Source organism: Pteropus alecto, unplaced genomic scaffold (genome assembly GCF_000325575.1).
Source record: "Pteropus alecto unplaced genomic scaffold, ASM32557v1 scaffold398, whole genome shotgun sequence".
NCBI lineage: Eukaryota > Metazoa > Chordata > Mammalia > Chiroptera > Pteropodidae > Pteropus > Pteropus alecto.
In genome coordinates, this window is record NW_006442497.1 from 2,652,538 (window position 1) to 2,675,098 (window position 22,561).

General features: G+C 46.4%; 1 protein-coding gene and 1 pseudogene across 14 annotated transcripts in view; one reads left to right on the forward strand and one right to left on the reverse strand.

Annotated features, from left to right (window-relative positions):
• Positions 1–22,561, reverse strand: part of MINK1 (misshapen like kinase 1) — a 50,460-nt gene that overhangs the window by 7,316 nt on the left and 20,583 nt on the right. For all 14 annotated transcript variants that reach the window (XM_015597437.1, XM_006922263.1, XM_006922262.1 and 11 more), the window contains exons 2-15: positions 10,001–10,066; positions 8,199–8,255; positions 8,003–8,128; positions 5,925–6,035; positions 5,419–5,509; positions 4,847–4,977; positions 4,463–4,517; positions 4,247–4,325; positions 3,807–3,982; positions 3,261–3,330; positions 2,668–2,881; positions 1,422–1,538; positions 413–640; positions 23–196 (exon numbers count right to left, since the gene is read on the reverse strand). In XM_015597437.1, coding sequence (XP_015452923.1) covers positions 23–196; positions 413–640; positions 1,422–1,538; positions 2,668–2,881; positions 3,261–3,330; positions 3,807–3,982; positions 4,247–4,325; positions 4,463–4,517; positions 4,847–4,977; positions 5,419–5,509; positions 5,925–6,035; positions 8,003–8,128; positions 8,199–8,255; positions 10,001–10,066 — 1,695 coding nt within the window. The remainder of the gene's footprint in view (positions 1–22; positions 197–412; positions 641–1,421; positions 1,539–2,667; positions 2,882–3,260; positions 3,331–3,806; positions 3,983–4,246; positions 4,326–4,462; positions 4,518–4,846; positions 4,978–5,418; positions 5,510–5,924; positions 6,036–8,002; positions 8,129–8,198; positions 8,256–10,000; positions 10,067–22,561) is intronic.
• On the forward strand, positions 16,723–16,841 carry LOC112471460 (annotated as a pseudogene).

Genomic DNA, 22,561 nt, shown 5'->3' on the forward strand with positions numbered 1-22,561 from the left:
GCAGGAATAGGGAGAGACTCACCTTGTGCGGTCCCTCCTGGGGCTCCACCGGCCTCTGCATAGGAGGAGTTTGGGAAAGTGGTCCCGGGGGCCCGGAGGAGGCCTGGGGAATGGGGGGCTCAGGCCCTGTGCTGCTTGGCTTGGTCTTGGCCAAGGGAGAGTTCTGCTGCTTGTTCATCCTTGTTCTTTCTTCTACCTGTAATGCGAAACGATGTCAAGCTGGCTAGCTTTCGCTTCCCTGTTTTCAAAATTTAGGTCCCCACCTGCCTCACACTAGCTCTCAGGCCTGTGCTGCAAGCCCCTTTCCCCTTCTCAGTGCCCGCCAGTGTGGCATGACCACTTCTTGCAGCTCTCAGGCCTCAGGCAAGTGGGACTGGAAGAATGGTGTCTTCAGTGGCAAAGGAGGCAGTACCTCTCGGGCCCAGGCTGGTTTGTCGGCAGGGTTAATGCCCCGACCATAATGGTACAGGGGCTTTCTGTCCCCAGGAAGGATTTGTTGCTGTTGCTGCTGTTTCTGAAGCTGCTGTTGCTGCTGCTGCTGCTGCTGCTGCAGGGATTTGAGGTAGGCGTGCTCCTGCTGCAGCTGCCTCTGCAGACGCTCTGACTGCCTCTGCTCCTCCAGCTGCTTCCGCTTGTATTCCTGGGCCCAAGGGTAGGGAGAGAGGGCTCAGCAGGGTGTGGCCCTGGAAGTTAGAGTCGGCATGCCCTTTCTTTCCTCCAACTGCCTAGAGAAGAGATGTCTTCCCTTGATGCTTGGGTGAGTCCCTTCCCCTGAAGTGCTCCCATCCCATTCCAGTAGAGAAGCTCTGAATATGCATCTTCCCAAAGGAAGCTGGGGGACCCCGTTACCAGTAGTAGGGCCTGTTCCTGGAGCAGCTGTTGCTGAAGGATCTCGAGCTGTCGCTGCTCCTCCTCTAGCCTGTGACGAATATATTCCTGGGGGGTGGGGGTTGGGTGGGGGGCAAAGGGCGGGGAAAGAGGAAGTGGCGGAGAAAGGGCAGCAGGCGGCGGCAAAGGAGTTGGAGGAGGAGGAAGGGATCAGTGGGGTGAGGATGAGGAGGAGAGCAGGGAAGAGCAATAGAGAGGTCGGAGATGGGATGAGCCCCGCAGAGGGCAGGGAATGAGGCGGAAGCCAGGGTGCAGGACCCATGAGGGAAAGTGGAGGGGAGAAAAGTAAGGGGTGGGCAAAGAGATGGGGAATGAAGGCACAGAGACAGGAGGAGGGCAGGGAGCCAGGGTTGGGGGTTGAAGGGTAGGAGAAAACAGAGAGAAAGAGTGAAGCTGGAAAAGATAGGAGGAATCTGGGGGTAGGAAAAGAAAGGGGAAAGGGTATTGGGGAGCAGGGGATGCAGGCAGCAGGAGCAGGCGGGGAGGCCAGGGAAGGAAGGGGTGTGTGCCGGTGTGCACTGGGGGCGCTGTACCTGCTCCCGCTCCGCCTGCCGCCTCTCTTCCTCCCGCCGCAGGGCTTGCATGTCCTCCAGCCGCCGCTGCTGCTCCTTCTCCTGCAGCTTCCGTTGTTCTCGCTCTCGCCGCTGTTGCTGTAGGTAAAGAGAGGTATGGTCTTAAGGACTGCTCCAGGCACTCAGACAGCACAGCCCTGGAAAGGGGGACCCCAGCCCACTTTCAGGCATCTCTTGGAAAGGGAAATCCTGCTGGACAGTTAGGACAAGCCTCCTTTTCACGAGGGACGATGGTAAGAGAATAACTTCAACTTGCTTGGACAAACCTACCTACCCTACACGGAAGCTATACAGGGTCCTGGCTTGTGAAAAATTGCTTATCTAAGGTAGCTGTGGGCTTGGAACCAAAGAGGCTGAGAAGCTGACTGCTGCCCTTGGGGTGAGCCACATTGAATAATATTTTATACTATCCACTCCTTGACCAAACAAACCAACCATAGTCAACAACAACAACCCTAACATACACTCTCGCGCCTCTGAAATCAACCTCAGCCTGTAAATCCAAATAGAGTGAGCTTTAATAATAGCCTTTGGCCACAAGAGGGCAGCAGGTGCCTATGCACAGAAGAGCAATCAAGAGGAGACTTTGCCAGTTCCTTGGCAAACATCAATAGCTCAGGTTGCATTTTACTTTCACAATCTTTCTGACCAAGGGTCTACACCCCGACCTAAAAAAAAAGAAATAAAAAGATCTCTATTAAAATGAATTTCTCCCACCTCCAATTAGTCCAAATGACAAATTTAAGCCAAAACAATTAAAAAGAGGGTCTTTAGAAGGATCTTCATGTTCAGACCAGACAGCTGCGTGACAGTTTGATACATAGGGGCCTGAAATGTTTGTACACAGACCCCTAGGTCCCTGAGATTTCAGGTAAACGGGGCTAGATAAACCCAGAGTGGAGGTTTATGTAGAAACAAGGACAGGGACAGTCTTGTCCCTGGGGAATCGGTATGGCTTTTCAGAAATAGCTCTGCATTGAATGGATGCTGACAGCACAACCATCCACACAGGGCTGGGGAGGGGGACAGTCTGCCTGGGGGCTGAGCCTCTAAGAGAGGACAGAGCCTTTCCACACAAGTCTGGTGAATGGGGTAAGAAAGCCCCTGCTTGCTCCCTCTTCTCCCTGCTCCCCAAAGGGAACCAGGGATGGGACCAGGACAGGTTGCTGAGCCAGGCCTGGACCAGGCCCTTCCAGGACAGCCCCACCTCCTCAACACGCCGCCGCTCCTCCTTCTGCTCCTCAATGCGGCGCTGCCGCTGGTGCAGGAGGTGTTTGATGTGCGCTTCAGGGTCTCGTTGCTGTTGCTGCTGCAGCTGCTGCTGCTGTTGCTTTAAAGCCTCCGAGTTGCTCTTATTCTCCTGCTGGAGCCGCAGAAATTCTCGGCGTAGCGTGGACTCACCGGGCACATTCATAATGGAGCTGGGTCAGGGTGGCATAGTTGGAGGTTGGGGTCAGAACCTGACCCCAGAGAGTTAGGCTATCTCCTATTCTCATGCCTGGGGAGCCAATTGAGTAGGTGATTTACCTAGACCAGTCTGCCTCAGGTCACTTCTGAGGACCAGGAGAACTGCCCAGTCTTGGGCCCTGTCTTATAATATCCTAGCCTGCAGCCCTGAATCACTCTCTCCCCACCTCTTGCTCATTTCATTTGTTCCATTTCTTCTCAGCACTCAGAGATTGTTTTAAGGTCTCTAACTCTGTGTCTACCACCCCGAGATTAAGAGTCCCCAAGCCAAGGACCAATGATGTCCCCTCAGATAGAAAGTGATGGCCCCCAACCTCCACCTTCCAAGCCTACCTTGGCTCTCCTTCCTCTCCATGACTATCATCTTCTTCTTCGCTGCCGCTATACTCATATTCTGTCTCCTCTGTAGGGGGGAGATCACTGCTGTTTCTTCACACAGTGCCCCAGACCCCACCCCGGGCTAGGGAAACCTTAGATGGGGATAACCAATAAGGTCTGTCTGGATGGCCACACACATAGGTCCCCACCCACCTCCTTGGAGCAATGGGGTCTCAGGTTTGGGCCCGGACAGAGGCAGGGATTAGACCCCATAGTGGTTGGGATGTGGTTGGATGAGTATATACACTTACACATGCATGTGCTCAACAGAAAGCTTTTGGCAGGATGTAAAAGAACCACACTTATTTGGGAAACTGACTTGGATCAGTGGTAAAGAGAAAAACCCCTCTGGGGTTGGAAGTTTGGGAAAGATCTCTTTGGACAGGGAGAGCTGGGGCCTAGAAGGGGAGCATGAAGTGAAACCAGGAAGAGCAAGGGCTGAAGAGAAGCAGGGGCTGAAGTGTGTCCTGAGACCCATCACTTCCTTCCTCGCCCACTTACCTTTCTCGCCTCGCTTCTTCCGGGATCGGTCAATGTGGTCTTTGAGCTGGATGCGGACCTGCCGCTCTGTGGGCTGGTCTCGGATGAAGGGAAACTTCAGCAGTTGCTCCGTTGGTGGGCGGCTCAGGTAGGTCTTGATGAGACACGTGTCAATGAAGTCAATAAACTTCTTAGACCTGGAGATAACAGTGGCTCACTAGGGGGCCCCCTTGGAAGGGGGCGGGTCACAGGAAGAAGATGGGAGATCATTCACCCAAAAGCCACCTTGACTTCCCTCCTGCTTTCTCCATATCCCAACACCAGCAACTCCCAATGCTCTGGCTGCAGTGTGGCCCCCTCCCAACATCTCTTCTATTGTGCAGGCCCAAGCCTAAACACAGACTAAGGCAGGGTGGCATTGTCTAGAGACCTTTCTAGATACCAAACCCCCAGAGACATACCATTTCTTGGACTTGAGCCTGGGTGGTGGGTTTCGAGGAATAAGGAAGAGGGCTCGCATTGGGTGCATATCACATAGAGCTGGGACACACGAGAGATATCATCAGTACCTTTGCTATGCTGAGCCTGAAGAAGCCCTCACCATGACCTCCCGTGACCCGCCTCCTCCCTAAGGCCGCTTTTTGGGTCCTCCCTTTTCTCTCACGCTCTGCACTTACGGGGGGCTCCCTCTGCCATCTCGATGGCTGTGATTCCTAGAGACCAAATGTCACTCTATGGAGGAGAAAGAAGAAGGACAGGTGAATGTTCCCAATAACTCTCTTTACCTACCATCCCTAGCCTCTTCAGGACCACTTCTTGATCCACTTCCACACCCCTTCCTGAGGCCCCTCTCCTCTAACCCCGCACTGTCCTCCAACTCACCCAATATTCCCGTCCACACTTGCCACAAAATGTTCCCCAACCCCTCAGAGCTAACATATCATTAGACTGTCATTTGTCCCCCAAACTGCTCAAGCCCTCAATATTTTCAGTCTACCCATCAGCCCCATCTCACTTCCTGCCCTTGGCTGCCTCCATGTTCCACACTTCCTACTCCATACCCTGTAATCATAGGTGGCATCAGGGTTCTCATCACAGGCGATGACTTCTGGGGCCATCCAGTAGGGGGTCCCAATGAAAGTGTTCCGCCTGCCCACAGTGCGGTCCAGCTGAGCACTCACCCCAAAATCCACTGGGGAGATAGTGGGAGGGGTCATAACAGGGCATCACGTCTGCTCCCCTCATTTCAGACTCAGCATACGCACGTCCCCAGCTAAGGTCCTTCCCCTACCCAGACACTCCTCGGCACCTATTCCACCCCATCAACATCCTGAAAACCTGACCCAGTCTATGTCTTAGGGAAAAACCAAGGAGAAAGGACCAAGGGACAACACTCCAGGTCAAAAACTCTCATCTCCCCAGATGGACCTGCACAGCACCTGGGACATTAACAGGTAGTAAGGCAAAAAATTCTTGAGTGATTTTCAGCAAGAGGCAGGACATCCCAGGGAAGGAACGAGAGAAAGGATCAAGCCTCTAGGTAGTGAGACTTAAGCCACCAGGGAAAAAAAGGAGCCTCTCATTCTGTCCTGGAGGTTAGAGGGCCCCATCTGCCTGGGAGGAATCTGCGCACCTAGTTTGACCTCAGCATTCTCTGTCAGCAGCACGTTCTGCCCCTTGATGTCTCTGTGGATCACCTTGTGGGCGTGGAGATGGGCCAGACCCTGGGGCAGGAGAGAGGGGCAAATTACCCCTGGTGTTGGAGGGGGTGGGAAAAGGCAAGGACTTGGGGCTGAGATAAGGGGAGGGGAAGCCATTAGTCTGGATGAGGCTGGGCTGAAGGAGCAGCCCATCTCCACCATGTGCCCAAGTACAGGCTGAGCTTTCCTGGGGAGCTTCCTTCGAGTGGTGGCTCCCAGGAATTCCCAGCAGCTGAGGGTTGCAAGGAGAAGTGGAAGAGCTTGGAAACAGAGGTGCTTGTCTCCAAGTTTAAGAATTCCCAAGGTTGGGTCTCTGTCTCTACCCTCTACCCCCATAAGGCCATCTGCTCCTTAGAAGGAGCACAGTTTCATCTCCTCCTCAGTGCAGGGAGGGTCCTTGCCCAGGAGCAGGAGGCAAGGGGAGTGGCCTGGCGCTCACCCGGAGAATCTCCCTGCAGATGTAGGCGATACAGTCCTCCTTCAGGGTGTTCCCTTTTGTGTTCTTTACCAGGTCTGTCACGGAACCAGCACCACAGAACTCCATCACCAGCTATGGTCCCAGGGAGCACCAGAAGGAAAAGCATCAGTCAGGCAAGGCCTCCTTCCCCTGCCGGCCCCCTGGAGGAGAACCAGAGGGCTTGGGGCCAAAACTGGTATGAGCTGGAGGGCAAGGGCCACATGCCCCCTCACAAAGGCCACAGAATTTCCTAAGATTAGGAGAAAAAGGGGAAGGGAATATAGTTGGAAAAGACAGGGAAGGTAAGTCTGGGTCCAGAGTAGGAGCCCAAGGAATTCCTAAAACTAGACGAAATGATGTGGGTATGTGCATTTTCCTCGGGGAAGGGTCCAATGCTTCCATCAGATCATCACTGAAGCCCCAAACTCCGTGATAGTTAAGAACTACTGCTCTGGAGCAAGATCAGCAAACTATGGCCAGTGAACTAAGCATGGTTTTTACATTTTTAAGTGGCTGGAAAAAATCAAAAGAAGAACCATATGAAATTCAATTTTAGTATCCTAAATAAAGGTTTTGGGGAATACAGTGATGTCCGTTCATTTATGTATCTGTGGCTGCTTTCACATTACAATGGCTGAGCTAAGTAGTTGTGACAGACAGGATGCCCACAAAGTCCCAAATATTTACTATCTGGACCTGCACAGAAGAAGTCTGCTAACCTGTGACCCAGAGGCAAGAAAAGGGCTAGAATCAGCAATTCTCCAGGTCTGCTAGAGACAAAACAGTCCATGGGGTCTACCAGAGAGCTGCAGAGGGAACCTGGTAGCACTTTGGAGAAACTCTGCAAAAGAGGCAGGGCCAAGGTAGGGAGATGAGAAGAGCCCTGTGGCATCTCTAGAGAACCACTGAGACCCAGAGAGGCAAGTGCTAAATGGGAACACCCCCTGGGGATCAGCATGCCTGTCCAAATGTTTTCACTGTACATTTCCAAAAAGCCACACCCAAAACAGAAAGTCTAGATGAAATATGGATATCCGCATATGCAATACAGGTTATTTGCATATGCTCCCCATCCGGGCCCCAGCCCCAGTGGCAGAGCACAGTGGGAGGACAATGCACAACAGACCCAGAAGGGGGCGCCTAGTGACTGGCACTTGGCTTCTAGTCCTCAAGGATCTCACACTACACACAGTTGGCAGGTAAACCTACCTGACACATAACTCACCTTTCTTTAAGTGTACAAGAAAGAGAGAAAGAGAAAGAAGAGAGGGTGGGGGGAGAGAGTGGAAAGAGAGACTGTGTCTTCAAAAAGATTAAGTGCTTAAGAGGCAGGGACCTGACTTATGCTTATCTGTGCAGGGTACAAAGAAGGTGCTCAATAAGCACTCATCTGGGAGGGGAGATCTGGCATGAGTTCCAACACGCCTGTCCCCAGCCACTGCCACGTTCCCTGCTGCTCTCTCCTCCAGACTGGCTGAGAACTCAGGGAGGCTGAGGAATGAGCTGGTACCAATGCCCAGGTAAGGAGGGCAAATGACTTAGGAATGTTCTGGACCAGGAGGGAATTTGGGGAAGTCCAAAAGAGCTTCAGCAAGCTCTGGTTAGAACAATCATCCAGAGGGCTTGTGTACTGCCAGGAGGAGTCCAAGTCCCATCATCTCCCACAAATATTTTGGTCTGTTGCTTTCCCAGGAGCTGTGCCAAGACAGGAGAACTGATGGACTAATCTCCCTGTGGTCTCTTCCAGTCCTTGCTAGGATTACACTGTTCGCTACTTATGAAGTACCTGATGGACACAAGGTAAGGTACTGGTCAGGGCCAAAGTGGGAGCAAACCCCAAAACCTCTGCCACTAAAACATTAGAGAACAAGAAGCTACAAAGTGTCGGGGGCTCTGTGTGGGTCAGGAGGTTCCTCAATCTGGACACAGGAGAGGCTGTGTAGACTGAAGGGAGGGCTGGCAAGAGGAGACTATGAGCACTGATGCCGAGTTCCAACCAAGCAGCTTTGGAGACAAGAAAGGGCAAAGAGGGACAGGGAGACAGGCCATAGGGCACTTACCCAGAGCTGGTCATCATTTCCAGGGGGGCTCTTTTTGATGAAGGCCCCATAGTAGGTGGCAATGTTGCGGTGGTGAGAGTATTTTTTCAACATGTTGATCTCCTGTTTGATCTCTTCTTCTTCGTCCTAGGTGAATGCGAGGTGAGTCCTCTTCTCAATGTTCTGACCCTCCCCTTTGCCCCAGGCAGCTCCCTACCTCTGTGACATCCATGACCTTGATGGCAGCCAGCTGCCCAGTCTTGACATGACGACCCTGTGGACAGAGAGATGGGCATGGAGAGATCTGGGTCCATGCTCAAGAAGGGCTTAACTCTGAGAGAGGCCACACCTTTTGGCTATTTTCTGCCTTAGACAGTGCCTCTCACGGTGGCTAGACACCTCAATTTATGGGTTGGTCATAGAGGCAGACAATCATAGGGCTACAGAAAAAATACCAAGCCTGGATTTCCAAGTTCTACACTTGATAAAGATGAAGGGTCTCCTCTCCTAAAACACTCAAGGGAGATGAGTGAGAGACACTTATATTCTGTTCCAGCCTCCCTGGCTCGGACTTCCTACAGTTTGAAAGATAGAGCGGGAATGAAATATACCTTCTCCATCCTCAGATAGAGCTGAAGGGAGCTGGGGGAGGAGGCTGAGGAGAGAGGACCTTCACCTCTCTCTGCATATTCTATGCAAAACAAGCTTCTTTCTCGACCAGCCTCCTCTGAACAGGAGGCCTTTCCTAAGATCCTCCATCATCCTCTACCCCTAGGCTTTTTATTATTGTTGACAAGAATAAAGACAGAACTGAGATTTTTAGAGAACTGAGGGAAACGCAGAAGGGTCTAATGACATGTGTTGATGGCCCCATCACCAGTGTTAATGGGGAAGAAACTTCTTCTAAAGGATGTCTCTGACATTCTGCTCCCTCCTCCCTCCTGAAATTCCTAGCAGGAGCCATCTTAGGCTTGGACAGGAAAAGTCCATGGCTTCCTGGGGAAGAGCAGGATGAGGGAAGGCAGCCCCTTGTGAGGATGAACATGGGTCTAATAATCCATTGCCAGACCATGGATTATTTTTATCCTCAGCAGTCATTCAAGACCCCAAGCCCCAAGAGGCAGTAGAACACAGAGCTATGATTTCCACGGCAACAACTAGGCAAGAGATGGGAAAATGGGGGGAGGGGAACGCCCTTTTCCCAAAGCTTACATGGAGGAAGAGTAAGAGTAAGGCAGGTGGTCTCAGTGACCCAGGAAACAGGGCCCTGAGATGCACAGGAGACTTTTGAAAAGACCCAGCATCATGTCTGGAGACAAAGAAGCCACATGTGCTCTGGGGTTCTCCAGCTCTGGGGCAGCATCCACCTTGAACATCTATCTGTCTGCTGCAGCTACCTCCCCCCATTCAAGTATGACCAGTGGTCAGGCCATGTGAGAGGGCTGGGCTGGCCAGGCTAAAAGCTACAATCGCTGGCTGAGGAAATGCCACTTTCGTGGGGGAGAGGCAGCCTCAAAAAGGAGAAGGGCTGAGCTCTGGCTCCAGCTGTGCTACAGGCCAGCTGTGGGAGCTCAAGAAAGTCATTTCCCCTATGCAGAAGGTCACTCATTAGATCCCACCCACTGTAAGTCCTGGGTATCTCTGTGGTCTTGGGAGAAGCCAAACCTTCACCTTTGGCCTGAGCTCTGCTCTGAACTTCCAGGTGATCTCAGACACATATGTCTCCATACCCTTCCAATTGCCTTCATGTGTCCCTTTCTCAAACTCCAATCAGCTCCAGGTCTGTTCTTTGTTACAGCCAGGACTAGCTCTAAACTCAGTCCAGCAAAAACATCCCACTTCTTGCTGCTTCCTTCTCTCATTACTTTTATTCTTCTCTCCTCTTTCTCCCTTTCCCAGGGCTCCAGCCTCTGCAATCTCTCATAGCCCCTCAAATCTCCTGACCTGGGGCCCACTTCTTCCACCCCCCCTGAGAGGGACCCAGAGAAGACAGTCACACTTCTGCACCATTAGTCTCACCTTATATACCTGTCCATAGGTTCCATTGCCGACCACCTCTACCAGCTCAAAGATTCCAGCAGGGTCCTAGGAGGAGGGAAGGAAAAGAGAAAGAATAAGGTGTCAGGACTTCAGAAAAAGCTTATGTAGCTGGGGTCGGGGGGGCACTATTTAATCAGGAGAGGAGAGTGAAGACTAGTACATTATGAGGGGCCTGCAGGGGGAACTCTGATGACCAGCTACCCTTTTCCTGGATTGGTTCAGAGTTCATGTTCAATGGGAAAAGTCAGAGGAGATAGGAGGAAACAGAAGCCAGAGCCAGCTGGCTTTTCAAAGACATGTTCCTGATTTTCAACTCAATGACAAACTCTGAAAATCTGTAGCCTGTCTACAAAGCGGGGAGCTTCAGTACCCATTCCTGGGATTGGTGTCAAGTTTAAATGACCCATAAATGCTTAAGACAGTGGTGCCTGGCCCAGAATGTGTGTGCAATAAAAGCTACTTACAATAATTATTACTTTTTAAAAGCAAGGCTGAGGAAAGCTAGCAGGAAGTTGGAATTTGAAAACTACTATCCTTTTGTCTTTTTCCTCCTTCCCAGTGCTGAGACAGAGGGCTTCTGAGCCAGTGTTTCTGGCATTTGAGGAGGTAGAAAGGACCCTCAGGTGGGGAAGGAGAGGAGACAGTGAGAAGGCCGCTAGGAGTGGCATGTGAGAAGGGAGAACTTTCAGTTCCTACTTTTCTGAGACAGGCAGTACTAGGAGGAGAGGGCCCGAAGGGCTCAGACAAAGCCTCTAAAGAGGTTCATCGCCTGCTGGGCCGAGAGCAGGCAGCCTGGCTGAGCAGCACAGCTGCAGGGAGGCCGCCCACACCCTGCTGGCAAGACTTCTTTTTTGAGAGAGAAGCTGGGGAGTTGGAGCTGCAAGCACAGAGTAAGCCCGCCCCGGTGCTGTCCACACTTCTGTGCAAATACAGATCAATAGGCCCCATCCCGCCACCTGCAGGACTGAGAGGGGAGGCACAAAGTGAAGATATCAGGAAACAAACTCTCCGGGCAATGCTTGGGCCTCTCTGCTGATAATTCCAAAACTATGGAATCTAAAAGTCCTTTCTCCTTGATTTTGAAAACCAGTATAGAGTTTCTTAAAAAAAAAATCGTTCACCCTTAATCCACTGAAGTAGGCACATAGAACATATCTTGGGCATACTGGAGACCAGGGAGACACCAGCCTCAGGCTTTTTAAAAGAACAGCCTCACTGTACACTGTCTCTGTACATTTTCTCAGAGAGAGGAACTGGAGAACTGGAAATGTACTTCCTCTGTCAGAGCACGTATTATCATGCAGTAATTGTGTATTTACTTGTCTGTAAATTCCTGGAAGAAAGAGACTGAGTCCTCTTTGCTCACCAGTGTGTCCAGTACCTGGCCCAGAGCCTAGCACACAAAAGCCTGAAAGGACATCCCAAACCTGCTCCAGGGGAATACGTGATACAAGTTGAAGAGAGTTCTTTCTACGAGCTCTGAAGGGGCTTGCATTGACCAGACCAAGAATCTCGTGGTCCTGTGTTAAATTATTTAGCTCCAGCTGAAGTTACTTAAAAAAAAAAAGTCTTGAACAGTTCTAAAAAAATCTCCCACAAGAAAGGGAGATATTGTCCCTGCAGTGTGGAGGACTAATAAGAGGTTTGTCTGAAACTGAGAGCTGCAAGGAACCTGGAAGACGGTATTTTGTCTATATGCAAGTCGAAACTTAGAGGAAAGAAACACAGTTCCCTAAAAATCTCCCCCAAAGAAGGGCTCATCCATTTTGGGGCCTCTTAACCGACTATTGGGAAGTACTTTTCTGCATCTAACCCAGTTCTTTCTGGGATGTACAGAGACAGGAAAAGAATTTATGGTTCTTTTGATTTTCTGGATGCTCCTAATCTAAGTATGATTTTCTGGATGCTCCTAATCTAAATAGAGAGAAAATGTGACAGGCCTGTAAGAGTTATAATGATACCCTACCATCACCTCAAAAGCACAAACAGATTTAATTTTGTAATCTTAGCTCTGAATCTGTTTCCCTTCCTATATGTTTGGGAGGCACTGAGGATGAAAAAGCCATCTTTGAGATCAGACAGTGGATTGATATTGATTTAACAGTTTCATGCCCATTTCCTTACCTATAAGAAAGGATGACACCTACTTGAAAGGGTTATTCTGAGAATCAGGCTGAGACCATGTATGTGACACAGTAGTTACGGTACCTAACATCCTCCAAAGAGGCCATCCCCTCTCCATTTTTCAAGAGCAGCACCATTTCCACACCAAAATCCTGCCTGTATACTCCCCTTCTTTCCTTCTCCACATCAGTCCCCTTATCCTTTCTCCCTTCAAAATGTCCCTGTTCGTCTCTTCCTCTCAATTCCCGAAGTTGCCACTAGACCAATCCCTTCTCTTCTCCCTGCCTCACCACTCTTCTTCCTTCTACTGCCACTGCCAGATTTAACCCTCCTAATACAGTGTTTTCCTAATTTCATTCTTCTACCTGGAACCAGCTTACAGAAGAAAGTTCAAATACCTCAGCCTGATAAAAAAAAAAAAGTTGTCCAATCATTAGCCTACCAATAAATGTTTTCTTAGTGAGTGTCTATGTCTAACCCTGCACTGGGCCAGGCTCTAATCAGGGAAAATAAGGCAACTTTCTCTTCTTTCACTCATCCATTAAGTATTTATTGAGCACCGACTGAGTGATGACTCCTCAATTAGGCACAATGGGGAGCTGAGCGATATATGAGAAACATGGAAGGTCCCTCAAGGTCCTTCTAACTTTACAGACAGGCCCAAAACCTCAATGTAGACACATGGCAGTATATGATTATATATGCCAGAAGAGCAGCTGGAAGTACTCAAGGCATTGAGAAAATGCTTAGTATAGTGGAAAGAGCACTGGGGAGCCCCTTTCTAGGGAGAACTTTAGCATGAGCTGTGTGTCCCTGAGCAGGTATTTCACTGTTTGGGGCCTTATCACCCTTACATAAACTAAGAAGGAGTTGGATTGGGTAAAAACTGTTTCATGGTTTCAGGGGACAGAATTAAATTCAGGTTGGAAATCTCAGGCAGGCTTCCCAGGGGAGATGGTGTCTGAGCTGGGCTTTGGAGGCTGGCTAAGTTTTCAGTCGGTGATAAGAATTTAAGTGGGGGAAGGCCATGCCATATTGAGGGACAGCAGTTTGGGTTTGGACATTGAGTTTGAGATGTTAGGGAACACGTGGAAGTAAATGTCTATCAGGCAGTTAGAAAACAAGGGTATAGAAATAAATATTTAGAGGATATTCACAAGTGTAAGAGTTGGACACAGGAAACGAGATGTCCAGAGAGAGAAGAAAAGAATAAAAGAGTGAAGGCCAGCCTCTGAGGAATGGCCACGTGCTACATGTTGGAAAGCAGACATCAGAAGAGGAGACAGTCAAAGAGGACTGAGAAAAACGGCCTGGCATTAGCATCTAGGGTACCACTGGAAACTTCTGCAGAAGGCTGGAGGACAGGGAGTGATGAGGAAGTGAAGGCTATGGATGCAGCACCCTCTCTGGAGAAGGCTAACTTTAAGAGGAAGAGGGGAAATCAGATGATGGCTAGAGGAGGGAGGGGCAGACAAAAAGGTTTTCAGAATAGGGAAGATTTCTCATGCTTGGGGAAGGGAAGAAGTCAGAGAGGAGACTGATGATGCTCGGTGAATTGATTTTTTAATGATATATATGTATATGTATGTATGAATGTATGTATTCCATAGTATATAAACTGTATCTTCCACTGGTTTACATAGTGATAAAACATAATAGTGCCTATTTCTCTCTTATACACATACCCAAGGTTTCAGAATGCCCAGAAATGCATCATAGTTCAAATATGATTTATGCACTGATCTGGTTTCGAATATGGGCCCTTCAAATATGCACCTGTGTGCTTGGTCACCCTGTTTGGTGGCAATTTAGAAGAGGCATCTGTAGAGGAAGGTGTACTGCTCCGGGGAAGCCACCAGGCAAGCAGTCCTGGCTTGTTCCCTGCAAATGAACACAGCTCTGTAACAATGCTGTTGTAGACCTTCTCCTGCTCTTTCTCTTGGTGCTCAAACTGTTTTCAGTAGTCTGATTTTTATCCAGTTAGCTGCTGGGAGGTGGGAAGGGATGGGGACAAGGGTATAGGTAATCAGTGAGAGGAAGGACAGAGAAGGATGAGAAGAGATAGAAAGTGAAGAGATACTGCTCTGTTGAAGTAAAGAGGAAGGAAGATGAAGGAGCTCCATAAATGCCTAATGACCTTAACTTTAATGATTACGTCAGATCATCTGCTAAGTAGGAGTACGGGGCCTGAATGAGGTAGAAAAACACTACACAGGGGGAACAGACACTACACAGGGTACTTTAGGGCAGTGGTCCCTAACATTTTTGGCACCAGGGACTGGTTTCATGGAAGACAATATTTCCATGGACCATGGGGATGTGGGGGATGGTTTCAAGATAATTCAAGTGCATTACCTTTATTGTGCACTTGATTTCTACTATTATTACATTGTAATATATAATAATTACACAACTCATCATAATGCAGAATCAGATGCCATGAGATGCAGCTGTACAACTGAAATACATCTACTCACATGTCACTATAAAGCCTGCCATCAGATGCAGCTTAATTGTCACTTGCCACTCACTGATGGGGTTTTGATATGAGTCTGCAAGCAACTGATTTATTATGGTCTCTGTGCAGTAAAACCTCTCTGTTAATGTTAATCTGTATTTGCAGTCGCTTCCCAGAGCTAGCATCACTTCCTCAGCTCCACCTCAGGTCATCTGGCATTAGATTCTCAAAAGGAGTGCACAACCTAGATCCCTCGCATGCACAATTCACTATAGGGTTTGCACTCCTATGAGAATCTAATGCCTGATGATCTGAGGTGGAGCTGAGGCAGTAATGCTAGTGCTGGGGAGTGGGTGCAAACACAGATGAAGCTTTGCTTGTTCATCCACCACTCACCTCCTACTGTACGGTTGGTTCAGTCCCTAACAGGCCATGGACTGCTACCAGTCCCTGGCCCAGGGGTTGGGGACCCCTGCTTTAGGATACTGATTCTCAAACTTCATGCTATGTAAAAATCATCTAAGAAGCAGACACCAAGTATTGGGCTCCAGAGATTCTGATTTAGCACCACAGGTCTGGGGTGAGGAGCAAGTAATCTGTGTATTTAATGGATCTCCTGGGCAATTCTAATGCAGAGGGCAGTGCACCTGTTCTGAAAAACACTGCATTTTAGGGAGTTATTAACAGGTGAGTGGAAGGTGTAGGATTAACCACGAGCAGGTTAGGGATCTGAGAGAAGTCAGGTAGCCTGAACAGTGGTAGGGGAACGAGCACCACTCTGGATGATCAACAACTGCTCTCTCCTATAATAACTCTACAATGCCTCTAAACTTACTGCCCATTTTTTATATGTTCAAGTGCTCAATCATGCTTAAAAATCACCTTTCCCTTCTCAGCCAAGCCAAATTCCAAGATTTTTTTTTTCAGGAAGTCTTCCCTAGCTACTCTAGTCCACAAGCTATCCCATCCATGAATTTCAACCTCAATTTCACGTACTAATTTAATCTCTACCATGAGTTTGAGTTTCTCAAGAATAGGACCAAATGGATATATATTTTTTAAATAATCTAAAAACAAGACAATGTTGTTGACTTTTGTCACTTCTATTCACTTCTAGTTTTATGCTAGAGGTTCTTCTAGTCAGAGCCATTAGGCAAGAAAAAGAAATAATAGGCATCTGGATTGGAAAGAAAGAAGTAAAACTATATGTGCAGATGACATAATCTGACATGCTGAAAATCCTAAGAAATTCACTAAAAATCTATTAGAAATAATCAAAGAATTCAGCAAAGTCACAGGATACAACTGCATTTCTATATATTACAATGAATAATCCCCAAAGGAAATTAACAATCTCATTTACAAAAGAATATATTTAACCAAAGAAGTAGTATAATGTACATTGAAAACTACAAAACTTTGTTGAAAGAAATTAAAGGCCTAAGTAAATGGAAAGATACGCCATGTTTATGGATCAGAAAACAATACTGTTAAGATCTACAGATTCGATGCACTTCTACCATAATTTTAGCTGGCTTTTTGAGGAAACCAACAAGCTTATCCTAAAAATCATACAGAAATACAAGAGATCCAGAAGAGACAAACAATCTTGTAAATGAGTAACAAATTTAGGAGACTCACATTTCCTAATTTCAAAACTTACTATATAGAGCTACAGTAATCAAGACAGTGTAATACTGGCATAAACACTGACATACAGATCAATGGACTAGAATTGAGAATCCAAAAATAAACTCCTAAATTTGGGGTCAATTAATTTTTGCCGAGTACCAAGATCATTCAATATCTTTCAACAAATGGTGCTAGACAACTGGATATCCACATGCAAAATAATGAACTTGGACCTCTACCTCATACCACAAAAAAAAAAAAAAAAAAAAACCTGTAAATGTATCAAAGACCTAAAAATGTAAGAGCTAAAATCATAAAGTTCTTAAAAGAAGACATATGAGTAAATTTTCATAACCATGGACTAGGCAATAACTTCTTACAGATGGACACCACAAACACCAGCAACAACAACAAAAAGATAAATTGGACTTCCTTAAAATTAAAAACTTTTGTGCTTCAAAGAATACCATCAAGAAAGTGAAAAGAAGTCTACGGCCATGCCACCCTGAACATGCCCGATCTTGTCTGATCCTGGAAGCTAAGCAGGGTTGGGCCTGGTTAGTACCTGGATGGGAGACCACCTAGGAAGACCAGGTGCTGTAGGTGTTAGAGGAGAGGAGAGGAGAGGGGAGGAGAAGAGAGGAGAGAAGAGGGGAGGGGAGGGGAGGGGAAGGGAGAAAAAGAAAGAAAAAAGAAAGAGAAAACCCACAGAATGAGAGAAAACATTTGCAAATTATATATCAAATAAGAGACTTGTATCTAAGATAAGGGACTTATATCTGATAAGAGACTTGTATCCAGAATTAAAAGAAGACTTCTCAATAACAAAATAACTCAATAATAAAAAGACAAACAACCCAATTTAATAATGGGCAAAGAATCTGAAGAGGTGTTTCTCCAAAGATAATACGGTAGCTAATAAACACATGAAAATATGTTTAACATTATTAGTCACTAGGCAAATGCAAACCAAAACCACTAGATACCACTTCACATCCATTAAGATTTCCAGAATAAAAAGGATGGACAATAACGAGCACTGGGAAGGATGCAGAGAACTTGGAACCTTCACATACATATTGCTGGTGCAAATATAAAATGATGAAGTCACTTTGGAAAACAGTTTGGCAATTCCTCGAAATGCAAAACAAATAGTTACATATGACCCAGCAATTCTACTCCTAGGCAGATACCCAAGAAAATTGAAAACATATGTTCACACAAAAATTTGTACATGAAATGTTCATAGTGACATTATTCATAATAACCAAAAAGTAGAAACAACCTCAATGCCCACCAACTGATGAATAGATAAATGTGATATATCCATAAAACGAAATATCATTTGGCAATAAGGTATGAAGTAATGATACATATGCTACAACATAGATGAACCTTGAAAACATTGTTAAATTGAAGCCAGTCAAAAAAAGGGCACATATCATATGGCTCCATTTATGTGTAGCACCCATAATAGGCAAATCCAGAGAGACAGAAAGTAGATCAGTAGTTTCCAGGGACTGGATGGAGGTGGGAATGGGTGGTGACTGGTAATGGGTACTGGGTTTTATCTGGGGCTAATGAAAGTGTTCGGATATTAGACAGTGGTGATGGCAGGTCTGCAAATACACTAAAAACACTTAAACATATTTTAAAAGGATGAATTTTGTAGTATGTGAATTATATATCAATAAAGCTGTTATTAAAAATAATAATCCTAAAAGAGAGTCACAAGTACAAACTTCCAGTTATAAAATAAGTCATAGGGATGTAATGTATGGCATGGTGACTATAGTTAGTAACACTAAATTGCATATTTGAAAGTTGCCAAGAGAGTAAATTTTAAAAGTTCCCATAAGAAAATAAAAATTCTCTAACTATATATGGTGATGGATGTTAACTGGACTTACTGTGATGATCCTTTCCCAGTATAATGTGTGAAGTCACTGTGTTGTACACCTACACCTAATGCAATGTTGTATGTGAAATATATCTCAATAAAAAAATAATAATCCCAAGAGTACTTCCCACAGCATTCAATAAATTATGTTGATTAGTGACAGTTTCCATTCTAAGAAAGCTACCCTACTAACATGAAGGGAGCTCTCAAAGTGCTTCTGGTCTAATAACACAAATGAGAAAGTCCCGAGACAAACACAGAAAATGATGAAATATAGCCACTTATATGATTAAGAGTTAGGCAAACAGGTTTCTATTCTTGTCTCTAACAGGCTATGTGTTTGGGACAAGTTACTTAATCTCTCTGGGTCCCCTTTCAACAGGATAGGAAAGCTTCCCAGTTCTAACTCTATGATTCTAAATGCTCAAGTCCACACTCCATGAAGCTGCCAACCTAACAACTATGCATTACTTCCTTACTGTGTGCAAGGAGCTGTGTTAGGCTCGGAAATATAGTAGTGAATAAAATGGAGCAGTCCCTATCGTAACGGTGTTTACATTCTGACGGGGGAGGCAGACGTTAAACAACTCAACAATTAATTGTTTAATTATAACTGTTGCACATCTTACATACTATGGAAAAGTACTCCATGCAAGGAGAACAAACTTGCCCAGGTCTGGGGAATTAGGGAAAGGTTCACTCAAGACAACATATTTAAGCTGGGGTCTAAAAGCATTTCCAGTACTACTTTCTGAGCAATGAATGCTATTTTCTGTCCCATCCTTGTGGTCCTTATCTTTACTATCCTATGTGCTCTCCCAGATTTTCTGTCTCAGAGGTATCTCTCATTGCCCACCCTCCCCATATCTCCTAAATAATTGCATAGCTAGTAGTTTTTAAGCATTTTTTTTTCTGGTGCTGCTGAGCCCTTCAGAAGTATAATCTCTTAACAAACTCTGAGGTTGGTGCTGTTGGTACAATCATTTCACAGGTAAAGGAAGTTTAGAGCAATTAAATGACTTGCCCTGAGTTACACACAGCCAGGAAGTGGTAGAGCCAAGGTCTGACCTCAAAAATTTGACTCTAATGCTTGCTTTAACCTGCTCATAGCATCTGTTGCCTAAGGGACCAGGTTTTCAACCTTTGTTGCCCCAAACATAGCTCATGAGTCCAAGAAAAGGGTTCCTGATCCAAAGATAGCCACTCCAAGACTGAACCAAGACTGAAGAAAAAAGATGAACCAGGACAGAGGACAAATTTTTCCCTCAGACTTTCCAACTAGAACCCAGAGGGAAGATGCCAGATAGTACACAGAGTCTGGCTTGAGAAGACCATTATAATCTTAGGTAAAGGAAAGCTGAAAACAAAGTAGAGTGCAGGGAGAGGAAATGAGAGTGCAGAGAGGGAGATGGAAGAGGGAAAAAGATTGACTGACTGGTTCTAGCTGTTCCTTGGTGTTACGGTGAATCCAGAACTTCTCTACAGTTCCAGTTCCAAGGAAATGGCTATGCTGCAGTTCTCGTGCTCAAATGCCAATGAGATTCTAGACCTAAAGCAAATTAATACTAATAGCAAGCACTATTCTAAGAGCTTTACATATGCCACAAAACTATCATTATTCCCATTTTAAAGATGAGGAAATAGAGGCTCAGTGAATGTAACTAACTTGCCCAAAGTCAAACAGCTAATTAAGTGGCAGAGCCAGGATCTGAGTCCACGCTACAACCTATCCCTTTATTTGACATAGCTTGAGCAGGGTTCTTGCAACCAAACAAGCCAGATCACAACATCATTATCTAACTTTTCACATGATTATGTCTCAACTCCCTAAGTAGAACAGAAGCTCTTTAAGGGCAGGAACCAGGTGGTACCAGGGTACTACGTAGTATGAGAGTTCTGCACACTTGCTCTGATATGGGTGCCTGAATGGAAAATAACAGCAGTTAGATCGCCTGTGCAAGTCAGAATCTGTATCACACACAAAATTACTTTTGTTACATAGTAAGCATGTGAAGTAACAGTATGCAGCTGCTTTCACTCACTAGAGCTAATGTTACTAAGCATTTCTTATCCTCCATATTTTATAGACATTAAAATTTACAAAGCCTTCCCTTGACAGAGAGGCTGTAGAAGGTACCATAAAAGTGTTGGAATTGATTATTGAAGAGTAGGGCTCTAAGATAACTGACAGACCCCCTCATGTAGGTCAAAAACAATCAGAGATATGTTATGTGACACTGTGCTTTACACCAGCAGTCCCCAACCTTTTTGGCACAGGGACCGGTGCTCTCATGAGAATCTAATGTCTGATGATCTGAAGTGGAGCCGAGGCAGTGATGCTTGCACTGGGGAGCAGCTGCAAATACAGATGAAGCTTCATGAGCTGGCCCACCACTCACTTCCTGCTGTGTGGCCTGGTTCCTAACAGGCCATGGACAGGTATCGGTCCACAGCCCGGGAGGTGGGGACCCCTGCTTTACACTGTATAATGTCATCTACAATTTATAATATACATATTCAGATATGAAAAGACAGCAGTGATGTTAACTGTAAAAACTCTCTCAGTAGATGTAACTCCATGTGCCATGTACAAGGGACCATGTTTCACACCATGTTTAAACCTGCTATGCATAGTTAATGACAGACAGCTCATTCAGGATGTTACCCTTCCAAGACTCAAGAAATTCCTGTCGTCTATTCTGTTTTCTTCACAGCACCGGGTATGTCTGTATGTTTCTGAGTAGGCATGAGGTACTCAGACCCTTGATTTAATGTTTAATTGCCAATCAGAGCAAGGATTTGGTCCAAGAAAACTTTCTGGAAGAAGTCGAGGAAAAAAAACTGGAAGAAGAGGCACCAAGGTAGGTGAGTAAAAAGGGTTGGCAAAGGGGCAGAAAGGGATGAGTTGTCCCTACAGACTCTTCCCCTGTCTTAAATTCCCCTTTAATGATCCCCGGCTATAGCCCAAGGACTTCTGGCTAATGCTTCAGAATCTCCCAGCATTTGGCACATGGTATGTGCTTGACAAAGGAAAGCTGAATGACGATTAGGCACAACAGCCTTGATCTTTCCCAAGATGCCAAGTTACACCTTCATTACAAGCTCTGCTCACTAGTACTGGCCAGGACAGAACTGGGCATAAAGTTGCCTTGGGCTCTTTCTTCTCTGCTCTGCTGATCCCCAAGGGGCTCCCTGTGCCCCTCCAATAGCTCATATCCAAAGAAAGAATTACAGGGAAATGGTGAGCATAGCTCTGACAAACAGTGAGGCAGTTAGTCTGATGTATGTAGTCCAGCACCAACTGACATTTTCTTTTCCCTTCCCTGAAACCAAGAAGTCACTTAAATACAGTAGTAGGGCAGATTGAGATACGGTTAAAAATAAAGACTGTGATTACTTTCCAAGAGAAAAATGCAGAAGAGTTTATGCATCAATTGTTTCAGGGCTACCAAATCACAGTCCAGTTCAGGAGCTAGGACGAGGTGGCAGATGACCTGAAGCTCAAGGATGAGGAAGCAGTGACCGAAGGCTGTAGGACAAGGGAAGGAGAGGAGTAAACCCTAAATAATCCCTCACAAGTAGCATATGCATACCCAGCAACATACAGGAGAGGTCCGGAGTTACAATGGAATCTAGGATGAAAGCGGTGGGAGACAGGATGGGCAAAAAGAAGCAAGCACCTCAGGTCTGTGGTCACACTTCCTGGAAGGGGCCCAGAGCTTGCAAATTAGAATCCTGGCCTCCTAATCCTGTTCCACTAAGATACCTCCTCTAATCATCTGCCTCTTCCCAGGGTACTTCAGATTGCCATCTCCAAATGGGGAAAGTCATTCATGCTGAGTCTGCTTTGCATGTAGATGAAATCTCCTGAGGGGTAAGGTGTTTTCTGTTTTTTTTTTTTTTTTTTAAGTACTTTAACGAAAGTGAACTGTTATCTATATTAGCTGGCATCTTTTTAAAGTGCCTATTTGAGAATGCCTTCTTAAACTCTGGCTCTACCTTCTAGGAGCCTCTAAATTAGACATCAATACAGAGAGAAGTAACATACTGAGGAGAGTTATCTATGTAAAATATACAGGGTAAGACAGCTTGTGAGGAAAATGTGGGAGAAGCGGTAGGATAGGAAAATGTATCCCCCACTTTTTTGTTGACCCATGAGTATTATAATTATAGAATTTCAGAGCTGGAAAGGTCCATCCATTAAGAATTCCAGGATATTCTAGGAGGCTGCTAGCATGGAAAAAGAATTAGAACCATAAAGCCTGGGGAAGGGCTAGAAGTCCTTGGGAAAGAGAGAGGACTCATCTCTCCAGTGCTTCAGGGCCAGCAACGATTAGTCACTTGAATATGCCCTGTCAGCTCCTGCTGCTGTAACTAGTGCCATTCCCAAACCCAGGCAAGGTGCCATCCTACTCCCAACAGGGAA